Genomic DNA, 15,190 nt, shown 5'->3' on the forward strand with positions numbered 1-15,190 from the left:
TACTTGGAAAAACATTGGGGATTTATGACTGGAAGGGGGTACCCAAATAATCAGGTCCCTACCCCAACAGTCACAGGGTCAGTTGAAACTTGAGATCCCCCTGAAAACATTGAAATTTCCCTCTTGGCAAGAATGCCAGCTACACACCCTTATGTCACCAGAATGCCTAAACAGGCAAAATTACTACAGCTACAACTTTTTCTCTTTTACAGCTTGAGAACTACATTGTGGAAAACATGAAATCGGAGATGGTGCAGCTGCAGCAGAATGCTGTGCAGAACCATACCGCTACCATGCTCGAGATAGGGACCAGCCTCCTCAGTCAGACAGCAGAGCAGACGAGAAAACTCACGGATGTTGAAACCCAGGTATGTTCCCAGAGCAGTTTTCTAAAAACTGTTAATTGGAGAGAACTTTTCCCACCCTCATTCTTTTCTAATGCATCACCACACAAAACATTTCAACACAGGGCTCCAAGAAACATACACACTCTTTTTCTTGGTACCAACAGTGGTGATGACTGACCCTTGTTATGCGTCTTTCTTTTCATTTCATATGGCTAATACATTTAACTCTGTATGTAAGGCAGGCAGGACTGTTCAGAAAACTAAATTGGCATTTGACTTCAAACAAACAGCTCAGCTACCAACTGTGAATGATACAAGTGTCAAGCTAAATAACGAGTTTCAAGCTAAAACAGTCTTTGATCTCCGTTGTTCGCTTCTTTACTATTACAAGAAAGTTTGTTTAATTTCTGCAAGTGTTTCCAGCTTTTTGAAAGGTAGTGTATGTCAGCAGCTTTTAAACTGTGAAGAGAGAGGGACAAGCATCAGCTTCTTTATAAAACACTGTGTATTTGTTATTACTGTAAAATTGTATAATAGCACATGAATTTAAAGAGCCATATCCATATGATTCCTAGCACTAAAATCATCATTTTTTCTGAAGTGACAAGAGTATCACTGTCACAACCCAGAGTACAATTTCATACTGGGCTTATTGCAAAGATATGTAGTACTTACTGCCTTTTGAGTTCTTTTATCAGTTTAAGATGCATATTTGTGTTCTTTATTTTTGCTGACTTCCTCTTGACCTTCATATCATGTGGTATATTGCCAGCTGCACTGCATTTTCTGTTCATTTAGAACAGGAGAATTAAATTATTGCATTTATTTAGTTAGTTCTAGTAGCATATATACTTCTTGAAAGATCATATTTTCTCTTCTAATGTCCTTACTCACATTTACAATATCATTAAAAAATTTGTACATCATTGCATTACAGTACATGGAGAAACAGCAGTAACTACGAAAGACAGATACAGTGTCTTACAGAGATTCCCTGCACCTTTTTTTCTACATCTTGGTTAATAGATCAACATTCATTCATAAATGTTGTAATCTCAAATGACCACAGTTTCTAAAACATAGTATATTGACTGATGAAAATGTTGGGGAAAATCTTTATTTCAGTATCAACAGACTATCTAAAAGGAAACAGAAGTGAAGACCTATGGACTGTAGTATATGTTTAGTAAAGAAAAAGGAGGAATTATTCTTTATATCCCAAAAAGGCCTGCCTAGGTGAGTTGTAAGTGTTGAGTACTCATTCACTTTTTCCTCCTTTAAGTAGGTAAGGGACCTACCCTTCCCAAACCCTGATACATCTCAAATCACAGTGATTCCTTTTAGGCTTTCTTCTCTACCAGAAGTTCTACTGACGTTTTGTAGGCTGCTCCACAGATGTATTCTCTTTGGAAATACGTCAGTGCTTTCCTGTCTTCTTTGTAATACACCTTCAATTTCTGCCAGGTCCCTCTAAAAAAGGAAGTATATAGAACATGGAAGAAGGGGCTAACCACCTGGGAGGAATACAAGAATGTTGTCAGAGGATGTAGGGATGGGATAAGGAAAGCTAAGGCCTCCTTAGAACTAAACCTGGCAAGAGAGGTCAAGGACAACAAGAAAGGCTTTTTCAAGTACATTGGAGGAAAAAAGAAGACCAGGGGAAATGTGGGCCAACTGCTGGATGAAGTGGGTGCCATGGTGACTGAGGATATGGAGAAGGCGGAGTTACTGAATGCCACCTTAGCCTCCGTCTGTACTGCTGAGACCAGCCCTCAGGAGTCCCAGAGCTTGAAAACCATAGAGGAAGTAATGAGAAAGGAAGGCTTTGCCTCAGTTGAAGAGGATTGGGTTAGAGATCAATTAATAAAACTGAACATCCACAAATCCATGGGAACTGATGGGATGCACCAATGAGTGCTGAGGGAGCTGGCAGAAGTCGTTGCTAGGCCACTCTCCATAATCTTTGAAAAGTTCTGGAGAACAGGAGAGGTGCTTGAGGACTGTAGGAAAGCCAACGTTACGCCAATCTTCAAAAAAGGCAAGAAGGAGGACCCGGGAAACTATAGGCCAGGGAGCTTCACCTCCATGCCTGGAAAGATGAGAGAACAACTTGTTCTTGGTGCCATCTCAAAGCATGTTGAGGAAAGGAAGCTTATCACAAGTAGTCAGCATGGATTCAGCAAGGGGAAGTCATGCTTGACCAATCTGATGGCTTTTCATGATGGTATCACTAGATGGATAGACGAGGGGAAGGCAGTGGATGTGGTCTACCTTGACTTCAGCACAGCTTTTGACATGGTCCTCCATGGCATCCTCAAAGACAAGCTTAGGAAGTATGGACTGGATCTTTGGACAGTGAGGTGGGTTGGGAACTGGCTGGAGGAAAGAGTTCAGAGAGCTGTGGTCAATGGGGTTGGAGACCGGTGGCTAGTGGTGTCCCCCAGGGGTTAGTGCTGGGTCCAGCCTTATTCAATAGATTCATCAATGACCTGATGAAGGGATAGAACATACTCTCAGCAAGTTTGCTGATGATAGCAGACTGGGAGGAGTGGCTGCCATGCCAGAAGGCTGTGCTGCCATCAGCGTGACCGGCACAGGCTGGAGAGCTGGGTGGAGGAAGTCTAGAGAAATTCATGAAGGGCAAATGTAAAGTACTGCATATGGGGAAGAACAACTCCATGGATCAGTACAGGCTGAGGGCTGTTCTCTTGGAGGGCAGCTCTGGGGAAAAGGACCTTGGAGTCCTGGTGGACAACAGGATGACCATGAGCCAACAGTTTGCCCTCGCAGCCAAGAAGGCCAGTGGCATCCTGGGATGCATTATGAAGAGTGTGGCTTGCAGGCCAAGGGAAGTTATCCTCCCCCTCTACTCTGTGCTAGTAAGACCTCACCTGGAGTACTGTGTCCAGTTCTGTGTTCCTTAGTTCAAGAAGGACAAGGAACTACTGGAGAGAGTCCAGCCCAGGGCCACTAAGATGATGAAGGGCCTGGAGCACCTTCCATATGAGGAAAGGCTGAGAGCTGGGTCTGTTTAGCTTGAGAAGAGAAGGCTGAGGGGGATCTTATCAATGCTTATCTAAAGGGTGTGTGTCAGGAAGATGGGGCCAGGCTCTTCTCAGTGGTGTCCAGTGACAGGACTAGGGGCAATGGCCATAAACTGGAAAACAGGATTTTCAAACTGAACATGAGGAAACACTTCTTTCCTGTGAGGTTGTCAGAGCACTGGAACAGGCTGCCCAGAGAGGTGGTGGAGTCCCCTGCGCTGGAGACTTCCAAAAGCCACCTAGACTTGCTCCTATGTGATCTACTGTGGCTGATCCTGTTTTGGCAGGGGCTTGGACTCTCTAGAGGTCCCTTCCAACCCCTATCACTCTGTGAATCTGTAAAACTGTCGTGATGTCCCTGACACTTCCAAATATGTCCATCTTGAACAACGTAAAAGCTGCATATTGGTAATTTCCAGTTTTTTCAACCTCTGTGTCCTTCAAAAAGGATAACTCAAATTGTTCTATGAATATCAACAATTTCAAACAAAAATAAGGCACTAGATTGAGTTTGAGAACCATTTTTGGTTTTGGCTTTATGTTCTGTAACAAATTCCTATCAGTCATACATGCGAAAATGTTACTTAGAATGTTATGATGATACTGATAAATACACTTCTAATAAAGGTTTGATAGGTTCCATTAAGTTCCATTAAATCCATTAACATTCAGTTTCAGAAATTATTGCATCTCAGCTGTTGTTTGCACTCCTACCTACAAAAAATTTATGCACACTCCCCAGAGTCTATGTAATGAATGACAATATACCAACAAAACCAGTTAACATTAATTAATATTACTGCTTTCATTCTTGAAATCATTCTGTTATTTCCATTTTTGAACTATTTTTTGTTAGAATCTATCCTCTTTCATCTATTTAAAAAGTCTCTTTTTATCTGATGTACTTAGTAAAATGTGCTATTGATACAGATTACCAACTGAAGTGAAAGACAATTACATAAAGCAATGTTTAGGATCAACAGCCGTCATCTTAAAAATCTGTGTAAGAGTGCAAGTAGTGGTAACATAAACAGACACCAGACTTCTGCCAACACTGCAAAAGAGAGAACTCAGGAAAGCTGAAGTATGAGCTCTATTTACAAAACAGCGGATGCAACACTTTGGCTTCAGTCCAAGTGCTCTTGCACTCTTCTGGTTTAAGCATGCTTTGTAGGATTGCATGTTTGAGGCATGCCTTTTGTTCTTTCTATTGAAATGAAGCTTATTTGGCAGTCACCTTTCGTTTTTCTGACAGCCTAGTATTATTCAACAGTAAACAGGGTGCCAGAATATCAGCTGGTACATATCAGTGTAGCTTGACGAAGTTCGTTTGCACCAGCTGAGCAGCTGAGGTTAAAAAAAGATACAGAAACCATTTTTGACACGTCATCAAATCAGAATGAAATGGTTGCTTACTGTTGCTATAACAACATAACCAAGACAGTATAAACATTAATGTTTTAAATTTATCCTTAAGGTGCTAAATCAAACATCTAGACTTGAAATTCAGCTACTGGAAAATTCACTGTCAACGTACAAGCTAGAAAAACAGATGCTACAACAGACCCATGAAATTCTGAAAATTCATGAGAAAAACAGGTAAGAATGAGTAGTTGGTCTCTTATACTATTTCTCTGTTCATCACGAAGTGGTTTGTGCATACTTTGTTCTAAGTAACTGGTGAAATGGAAGAAGCAAATACGGTAAGTGGAAAATATAGGTAATATTTATGAAATGGCTAAAAGAGGTAGGGTGTGAACTGACACTGTGTTAGCTCCTGTATGACAAATGAAAGTTGATTTTTACCACTTTTCATGTGCACTGTAAGTGCACTGCACTGCACTGCACTGGCCAGCAGGTCGAGGGAGGTGATTCTGCCCCTCTACTCTGCTCTGGTGAGACCCCACCTGGAGTACTGCATCCAGCTGTGGAGCCCTCAACATCAGAAGGATATTGACCACTTGGAGCGAGTCCAGAGGAGGGCCAGGAAGATGCTCAGAGGGCTGGAGCACCTCTCCTATGACGAAAGGCTGCGGGAACTGGGCTTGATCAGCCTGGAGAAGAGGAGGCTCCGAGGAGACCTCATTGCAGCTTTCCAGTATCTGAAGGGGGCCTACAAGGGTACTGGGAGAGGACTTTTTACAAGAGCCTGTAGTGACAGGACAAGGGGTAATGGGTATAAATTGAAATCAGGGAGGTTTAGATTAGATGTCAGGAAGAAATTCTTCACAGAGAGGGTGGTGAGGCACTGGAACAGGTTGTCCAGAGATGTTGTGGATGCCCCATCCCTGGATGTCTTCAAGGCCAGGCTGGATGTGGCTTTGAGCAACCTGGTCTAGTGGAAGGTGTCCCTGCCCATGGCAGTGGGGTTGGAACTAGATGGTCTCTAAGGTCCCTTCCAACCCTAACCATTCTATGATTCTATGATTTACATCCCATTTTTCTTCATGACAATTTAGTCATATGACCACAGTTCCTGCTGCTGAAAAGCATAGGGATACCTTGTATGAGCACTTTCAAATAGAAAAATATTAAAAATAAAATATAAGATTATCAATTACCTTGAAATGCATAAGCAACTGGAAATCTTCACTAGTTCATCTTTCTATTTTTAATGGATAAAAAGATCGAACATGTAGAAGGATCTCTCCCTTTGGAGTCGACTGTATATCACATTTTTGGAGCCATGATCTGAAGATTAAGTGAATGATGAACATTTGGGGTTTATGTTGAAATTGAAGAAAAAAAATGTTTAGAAGCACATAACTTTTTAAGCAATGAAGTGAGAGTCAAGAAGAAGTTCCACTGTTATCCGTTTCTGTGACACAAGGACTCTGTACCTGAAGTCGCTGGATTTAGCAATCCAGTATTTCAGATAGGGTGTGTGGTGTGTTGACCTTGTCTGGCTGCCAGATGCCCATCCAGCTGTTCTCTCACTCCCTCTTATCAATACAATAGAAAATATGGGGAGAAAATATGATTTAAATCCTTGTGGATGAGATAAAGGCAGGGAGATTACTTACCAGTTACTGTCATGGGCAAAACAGCTTTATTTATTTCCAATTAATAACAGCATAGGATAGTGAGAAAGAAGAACAAAACCAAAAAGACCTTTCCTCCCTACTTTCCCTTCTTCAATGGCTCAACTTCACATCTGACTCCACGAACTCCCCACTGAGCAGTGCAAGGGGATGAGGAAAGGGTGTTGTTATCAGTTCACAACACTTTACCTCTCCTTCTTCCTCATGCCCTTTGCTTTCTCCAGCATGGTTCTTAATCATGGGTTGCAGTCCTTCAGGTTAAGATTGCTCCAACATGTGTTCTTCTCAGGCTGCAGCTTCCTTCTGAACAACTCCACCTGCTCCCCCATGGAGACCTCCATGGAAATACCTCCTGGTGTCTCCCATGGGCTGCAGGGGAATCTCTGTGCTGGTGCCTGTTTCCCTCATTCTTCTCTGACCTTGGTGTCTACAGGATTGTTTCTCTAACTTTTTTTTCCTCACTTCTCACACTGCCATGTGGTGGTTTAACCTTTCTTGAATATGCAGCAGCCTTCCAGTACCTGAAGGGGCCTACAGGAAAGCTGGAGGGGGACTTTTTACAAGTGCTTATAGTGACAGGACAAGGGGTAATGGGGTTTAATTGAAAGAGGGTAGATTTAGATTAGATAGAAGTAAGAAATTCTTCATGGAGACAGTAGTGAGACACTGGAACAGGTTGCCCAGAGAAGTTGTGGATGCCCCATGCCTGGACGTTTCAAGGCTAGGCTGGATAAGGCTTTGAAAAACTTGGTCTGATGGAAAATGTTGGAACTGTGTGATCTTTAAGGTCTCTTCCAACCTAAACCGCTCCATGAGTCTATGTTTTCCCCAAGGCATCACCGTCTTAGCTGACAGGCTCAGATGTGCCCTGTGGTGGGTCCATGAGAGCCACCTGGAACCGCCTGTATCTGGCTGTGTCCTGCATGGGGCAGCCCTGGCCTGTCCTCACAGAGGCTGCCCAACCTTAAACAGCTGCACCCAACACAGTGGGTAAAGCTGTTTTCCTTCTTGGCTGCCCTGCTAGAGACCTAAGGCTCATATTCCTGCCCCTGCCTGCAGTGGCCAGGTGTAAGCAGGGAGGACAGGGAGTGCTTTCACCCCGCAGCTTCACTCTCAGCTCCTTTCCAAAAAGAACAACTGTAAGTCTGACTAGGACTGAGATTTCTCTTTCATGCATCCACTACATTTGACATTGAAATAAGACATACAGCTTTAAAAGTGAGGTAATTACTGAAGTGTCCTCTACCAGCTTTAGTGGACTGTTTTAAATTGAAATCAGTTTGCCAAAATAGGCAACATGACTCTGGTGCTGCTGGACAGGAACTGACAACTGAGGCGGAAAGACCTTGCCCAGTGTTACATGTAAGGAAGACTAACACCACCACAGGCAAGGAGCTACTGGGAAAAGAAGGAAAAAATGAGATAATGATGAAAAATAGAATAAATTAAAAAAATATTAATAGATCAGTGTGGTATAACTTTGACTACAGCCATCTCAAAATTAAGTAATTCACCTAAACTGCGTATGTAGTCTCTCCTTGTTGTCCAGGAGGACTATGCAGGAGGCAGTTAATTCTACATATTTTGCAAAATTATTTTAGTTTGGGATTAACCCAAGCATTAGTTAAGTATATAAGTTCTTGCATTTTTATCTGCCACAATCTGGTTAGCAAAAAAATTTTATTGGCTTCTCAAGAGACTGAGTCTTCTGTACTATAAAATCTGAATTTATTTATCTTAGCAATGTGTCAGAGTGTAAAGCCTTCATGTCAGTAAACAAATAAGTTTTACTTAAATTCACCTTTGACTTGGCTGACATTAAGATGAAATGGTCTGCGACACGACAAAATGGTCTGCCTTGGTTTTTGGGAAGAAAAGAAGGGGTATGTTAAAAAGCACATTTTATATCCAACTGTTTCTCTCAGAAGTACAGTTTTATGTGGATTAAAAAAAAAAAAAAACACATGAAATTTCATCTTGAAACTTTCATAATGAAGCAAAAATCTGGCATATACTGTCCAGGTTCTGTTACTCCCTCCCAGGGAGTAATAAAATTAGGGGGAGGGCAGTGTTGTGATTACACTAAAATATGTCAGCTCCAGTATTATCATCTACTCCTAACAAAGAACTGTGTAATCTTGGCCTTGTAGGTCCTGATCCTGAAAGCAATTATGTGTGTCTCAGGTTCATTATGGGAGAAATCTTAGCCATTTCAGTAAACACTAGGTTCTGTACATGCCAATGATTTTAGCTTGCTTAACTTTAAATAGTACCTATAGATTTATAAGTAACATCAAAGTACATCCAGTAGCTGTTGGCAGTTAAAAAGCCAGTTCATCCCCCTGCATATCACTTTTAGAACAATAAAATAGAGAACTCCTTTCATCTGCGCTGCCTACATAGACTAAGCAGTTTGGAAAGGGCCTTTATTTTGCAATAGGTATACACCATAGTAGGAATAAGTGTAGAAACTATTATCTTTTCAAAAAATAATCAGAAGAGATGATGTATGCCAATCATTTATTTGTCTGTGCTAAAATTTCCTCAATGTAAAATAAAAATAATGATCTTAATCACTTTCAAAGAATTGGATTTTGGATGAAATGAATACAAAATCTTGTAGTAATAATAACTTGTCCTTGATATACTACAGTACCTTGTATATTATCCTTAAGTAAAATGAACACTGCATATCAACAGGGGACCAATGCATGTTCGTTAGGCCAGAGATATATCTATTCTTGGACTTTCTCTTTACTTCCTGCCTCTGCTGGGAATAGTGGCCAATTTTTTTCTTTTTATCTCACTGAAGTGAAAGATATTCCATGGCATAAGTAGAGTCACATTTGCCCCAGAATCATGTTTCTATTGAGTGCTCTCATGCCATAAATAATTTAGTTTTGTGGGTTCCCACCCACTATAATGTAAATGGTGGTTTCTTCCATTGCCATTTTTTCTCCCACAAGAGCTTTCTAAAAACTGTTTTGATTTATTCTAGAAAGGTTTCCCTAAAGTTCCTTTAACCCCCCTTTTTTTTTCTTCTAGAGTGTAACAGCTGCATTTAACTTATTGTGTGCCATTTGTTTCAATATGCAAGTGAGAAACCAACTTTTTATTTACTCAAAGGAAACAAATAAGGAAAAATTTGAAAAATGGAATATTGGCTCTTCCTACAATAAATAGTGGAAATGAAATTTAATCATAAAATCCAGCTTGAATTTGCAGACAATCAAACTAGATAAATACATTCAGTACAAGAACTATTGTGTCCTATGAAAGTCAGTGGCTCAAGAATGATTCTTGAATTTCCATTTGAATGTCTGAAAGATGAGGAAACACAATACCTTTATTTTCAGGTTTCACATATTCTGAAAAATATAACCAGGTTTTTCACTTCACTTTTGTGATTTCAATGGAATTATCTTGTCACCGGTATAAAACATAGGTTTACTGATGCTAAGTGAACTATTATTTTACTGGTCTTTAGAAATATAGGGACACATATTTTTATATTTCCTTGAAATAATCACACAATATCAGATCACCAAAGTAAATATGAGTGGTCAGCACCTAATAATATCGGGAAAATTTGACTCATGTAAAAGCAAGTACAAGGAAGCTGCCTTTGTGAGAAAATATCATTCTTGTACTCAAAAGTAAGCATTTAAATCATCTATATGCTTCTCTTCTCACACATACATAATACAAGAGAACCACACGTATACAGCCAAATAATTTTTTTGTAGTGTGATGTTACTTGTCTTTTTTATTGACTAGCTTAGTGAAGTAAGTGGTTTTATCTGTATATTTAATAAATCCAGAGTTACAACAAGATTATTTTAATGCAAAAGATGTCCATCTCAATGATCTGGTCTATATCCTGTTCTCACATGTCTAAACTGAGACCTCTGAAAACACAGATAAAAAAAAAAATCTCTTAAACTGCCATGGTCTGGAATGGATTAGTGAATAAACTACCTACCTTATAAGGCGGATTGTCTAAACTAGGCTTTTCTCCCTCCCCAGAGAGCTGACAGAGTGCTTTCTAAATGTTCTACTTCATCACCTTTCAAAATGACAGCGGCTTTCACCGGAAGTCATTTTTTGACTTCTGTATAGGCCTTCTACCCTCTCCACCGTTATCAGAGGCCTTTTTCTGAATCAGCTGGACACAGCACAGTTGGACTGAGGAAACCCACTGCCTTATATCGTGACAAAGTTAACATATCATTTGTATGGTTGAAAATAGATTCATAGCCCCATGAAGATCAGCAGGCTAGACACTGAACATGTTTGACCTTTAGGAAAGTTAAGTTTGTCTGCATTTGGGTTGCGTGTGTTTGTTTTTAATTTAATTCATTTCTAGAGAATGACTCCAAAGAGTCATTGTCTAAGGGGTAATATTGGTATTTATCCATGTGAACATTAGTTTCTTCACAACTTTATTCTGTTCCCCAAAAGCCTGATTTTTTTTTTTTTTCCAAATTGAAGGCTACAATTATAAAAAAACACACATACATACGTGAATGTGTGTGTGCTCATATATATATGTGTACATATATATAAATTCTAGTGAATGATGATTTATTTTTATTGTGAGTTTGAGACTTCCAACAGTTGCTTCCTCTGTCTGTGTCAGTAATGTTTTGAAATATATAGGAATTTCAAACATGTAGGAAATGTGTAGGAATTTCAAATGTATAGGAAATATATACAGTAAACTTACTGTAAAAAAGAGCCAGTCATTACATCACACCCATAACAATTTACTGGAAAGTGTTATATAAGAACGTTATATAACAATTTCAGTCAACCTTTACAGAGTGTTGGATTCATTAGTATATAGACAACATTCTTTTTCTTTTCTTTAATATTTAAAGTCAGAGATGCTCATTAATGAAAACTAGTAGAAATATTTTAATTTTAACTCTCTTCACAATGCCTCTTTAAAAAATTGAGAAAATGTCTTTACCAAGTACTCAAAAAAGTTATTCTTCATGGTATATGTCTATTTGAAATTGTTTGATGGCACAAGGAAAAGAGAGAGAACAGTGTGGTCTCACAACTGTTAAAAAAATTCTGAATATATTTGTAATTATTTTCAACCTCTTTCAAGATTATTTATGAGGTTTCTAGAACTTTTTAAAAAATTTAAATGAGCTATAATTAATGTGAATGTAACAATACACATGAAATTTATGGCCTTGGAGTCAAAGGCCATAAGAGCAGCTTTTCTCATGCTGTTTAAGAATTTCTTCCTTTTGGAACAGGCCAGTGCAGAAATCCCCAATCTATATGATTTTTTTCCTTTTATTCTTGTGGAGCTTTAACCAAAGGTTTCTCATTGATTCTTAGTAAAACACAATGAATGTTTTGGATTTGTCCCAACAATACATGGAGTGGTCCTATCCTCAGGACTTTTTCTTATCTGTTGTAGATTTATGGATATAGAAAGAACATCACTTAAATACATATGCATTCCTTAAAACAGCTTAGTTTTGGGGTTTATAATAGTAGGACTTTTAGTCTACATAGGAAACCATAAAGGTACCAAGCATTGTGACACTCCCATCTTTCTACCACATTGTTGACACACTACTCATAAATATTAGGATGTATTATTACTGAACCCAGAAAACATCTTCTTGCTTTCTGTCTCTGTAGATGCCCCACTGGGAAGTTCTAAACGTTTTTCCTTCTTGCTTGACATGGCCAGTCTTGCTACAAATAAGACTGTCATCATCGTGGGTTCCTTTACTATGGTCTTAGGCTATGGCGGGAATAATCCAATGCAAAAATTTTGTTTGTAGAAGGCTCTTTTTTTTACATGTAATCATTCCGATATGAAAATTATTTAACTGTGGATATGCAGATAGGATGTTGTGGAATTAGGGAAATCCCCTGTACTGTACTAGGATATGGACAAAGGTAAAGGGAACTTTTTTTGTCTTTCCTTACCATTTCACTATAAAGCAGTATTCTGGGTTCAAGAATAACACTTTATCTTACATTAACAGTACACAACACTCTCAATGGACTGTAAGATGTCAGACTGAGATGTGGCCACACATAGTACCCATTCTGTCTCAAACCCAACTTGTTCATGTCCGAAGTGCATTGATATAGTCTATCAGAAAAGTTAAAATCTAGAGTTAAAATGAACATTTCAATAATATTTATGAAAAGGTGGACAGATACTATAAAATTCACATAGAACTTTTTTTTTAAATATTGTTGACAGTATTTTATGAGTAATACAAGATCCATCAGGACATTTTCAACCACTTATGCCTGCTGAATCAATCTGACCTTCAGCATAACAAAGCTCAAAGACTTCCACATAAATATTCTCAAAAAAATCCATATGAATCTAGAGCATAAAGGTGTTGTATTTAAAGTTAGAGTTCAGGTGATGAAAAAAAACCAGCTACAGGTATGATAAGGTGTTAAAATAACTTATTGTCTTTGGCTTCAAAATCCATACTTTGTTTCAGATTTAAACTTTCTATCATCTGATTCCAGTTATGCTTTCATTACTAATTAACGTGCCTTTTAGAATGAGATGTCATTTTCCCTTCTGCATTTGGGACTCCATGAAAAAGTGTTTTGCCTTCCTATCTTTACTTTTTTCCATCTTTAACCAGTTCTTTGTTTTTTACAGAAGTAGATATATACTAGAAAATGTGTTTTCATCAGTATCTTTGCAAGTCCCACATTTATAACATTTCAGAGATAGAGATTTGCTGCTTGGTTTCTTTTATTTAAAAAAATAAAAAGGCAAAAAATTTTTATCTTACTCTAGCTTGTACAGTAAATCCAGAGTCTGAATTTAATCTTTGCATTGTTATCATTAGTAACAGCTCATATTAAGGCTCCATGATATCTAGTAGAAGCCAATCCATATGGATTTTATTACGTTCTTCAGTTAGGTTAAATGACCTGAAATTATGCAGGCATTTTGCCACTGATCTATTATCCAGAAGTAAAAACAAAGGTGGGGGAGAGTGCAAATAAATAAACCCTAAGGCTGACTTGAACAGGAAGCAGTTTGTTGGCAAGTCTGTAACCACTAGTGTGTTTATGAACATGAGAAACACCTCTTTTGGCATATAAAGTAGAATTACTGAACAGAAAGTAGAAGAGGGATTGAGTTAATTTCTTTATCTAATATTAGTAAAGTCTTTTTGCTAAACTCACACCACAGCATCAAATCTCTGGCCTGAAAAAGATTCTTGTTCACTGTTGACAGATACTAGCTGTCCCTGACATCTACAACTCCTCTATTCTCCTAGACATAATCTGACATGCTTCTGATCTTTCTAAATTGTACACTTCCAACTGAGGACAGAGAGGGTACTACAAAAAGAATATTAGTCAAGAAAAAGTGTTTCCATGCATGTGTAAAATTATTTATAAAGAATTGATGTAAGCTGGTCACATACTATGATGCCCAATACTCTTCTGTCTGAGGAGACTTTTGTTGAACCAGATAAGGAGTGGGGGGGCATATCTATGTGAACTCAAGGAAAACAAGGGTCTCCTACCTTAAAATGTTAACTTCTGATTCACCTTTTGAGGAAACAGTGCTATTCTTCATGTGAAAGAAGATATCACTCATCTGGTGCACAATTCCATTCCTAGATTCACGGACCAAATCAAATGGTACTTTTATTACAGCTTCTATATCCCTTGATGGTATTCCATAGCTTCCAAAGTTTATCTTCCACTCAGTGTGAAGGCCCTTTACAAATCATAGAATCACAGAATGGTTTGTGTTGGAAGGGATTTTAAAGACCATCTAGTTCCAACCCCCCTGCCATGTGCAGGGACACCTTCCACTAGACCAGGTTGCTTAAAGTCTCATCCAGCCTGGCCTTGAACACTCTGGGCAAACTGTTCCAGTGCTTTTGTCTCTTATACTGACCCATCCATGCTACCAATGTTCTCTTGAATGCCGTGCTGTTCTCCCTCCTCTGCTTACCTTTGGCTTTTTTGTCTGAACTTCTATATACAAATGTGTTACTGGCCCTGTGCTCCTGCACTTGGATGGGTGTAAACAACTAGATATGCAGTTCCATGCACTTTATTCTAAGTACTGCAGCATGCAAACATTACAAAATTGAACCTTAGAGAACAGTTATATTTGGCTGCTAGATAGAGGAAATCAGTGGGTGGAATTAGATGTGATACTTTGAAAATAAATTATTTCTTTTGAAAATAAAATAGTTCTGGTTTTTGTATTAAACAGTTTGTTGGGATGAAATAATATCTACTAATTATTTTATTTCATTTTAGTTTACTTGAGCACAGAATTTTAGAAATGGAAGAAAGGCATAAAGAGGAGCTGGATACTTTGAAGGAGGAAAAAGAGAACCTACAAAGCTTAGTCACACGACAAAGCTACATAATTCAAGAACTAGAGAAGCAGTTAAACAAGGCAACAAGCAATAACAGTGTCCTGCAGAAACAGCAGCTTGAATTGATGGATACAGTTCACACTCTGATCACCCTCTGTTCCAAGGAAGGAGGTAAGAAAGTAGCATTATTAGACATTAGAATTACTAGGAACTTCCTTCTGAAGTCCTGAATTTTTGAAAAGGCAGAATTTAATGATCTTATTTCAAGAAAGAAAAGGATGTTATAACTGAAGACAAGAAAGCTGATGAGAACCCACAAATCAAATAAGGGTCAGACAGTGCTGAGGCTGACCCTTGTACTAACATCTGCTTTTTATTTCTTTAATTTGATATCATTGAGT

At 38.7% G+C, this 15,190-nt stretch overlaps 1 protein-coding gene across 1 annotated transcript; it reads left to right on the forward strand.

Annotated features, from left to right (window-relative positions):
- Positions 1-212: 212 nt before the first annotated feature.
- LOC104506538 (angiopoietin-1-like) lies at positions 213-14,960 on the forward strand (the record flags this gene model as incomplete). The annotated part of the gene is made up of 3 exons (XM_010147516.1): positions 213-368; positions 4,869-4,990; positions 14,728-14,960. Coding segments are annotated over 3 exons (511 nt in total), but the record flags the coding sequence as incomplete, so codon positions are not given.
- Between the last annotated feature and the right edge of the window lie 230 nt (positions 14,961-15,190).

The sequence above is a fragment of the Eurypyga helias genome, unplaced genomic scaffold (assembly GCF_000690775.1).
Source record: "Eurypyga helias isolate BGI_N326 unplaced genomic scaffold, ASM69077v1 scaffold3332, whole genome shotgun sequence".
NCBI lineage: Eukaryota > Metazoa > Chordata > Aves > Eurypygiformes > Eurypygidae > Eurypyga > Eurypyga helias.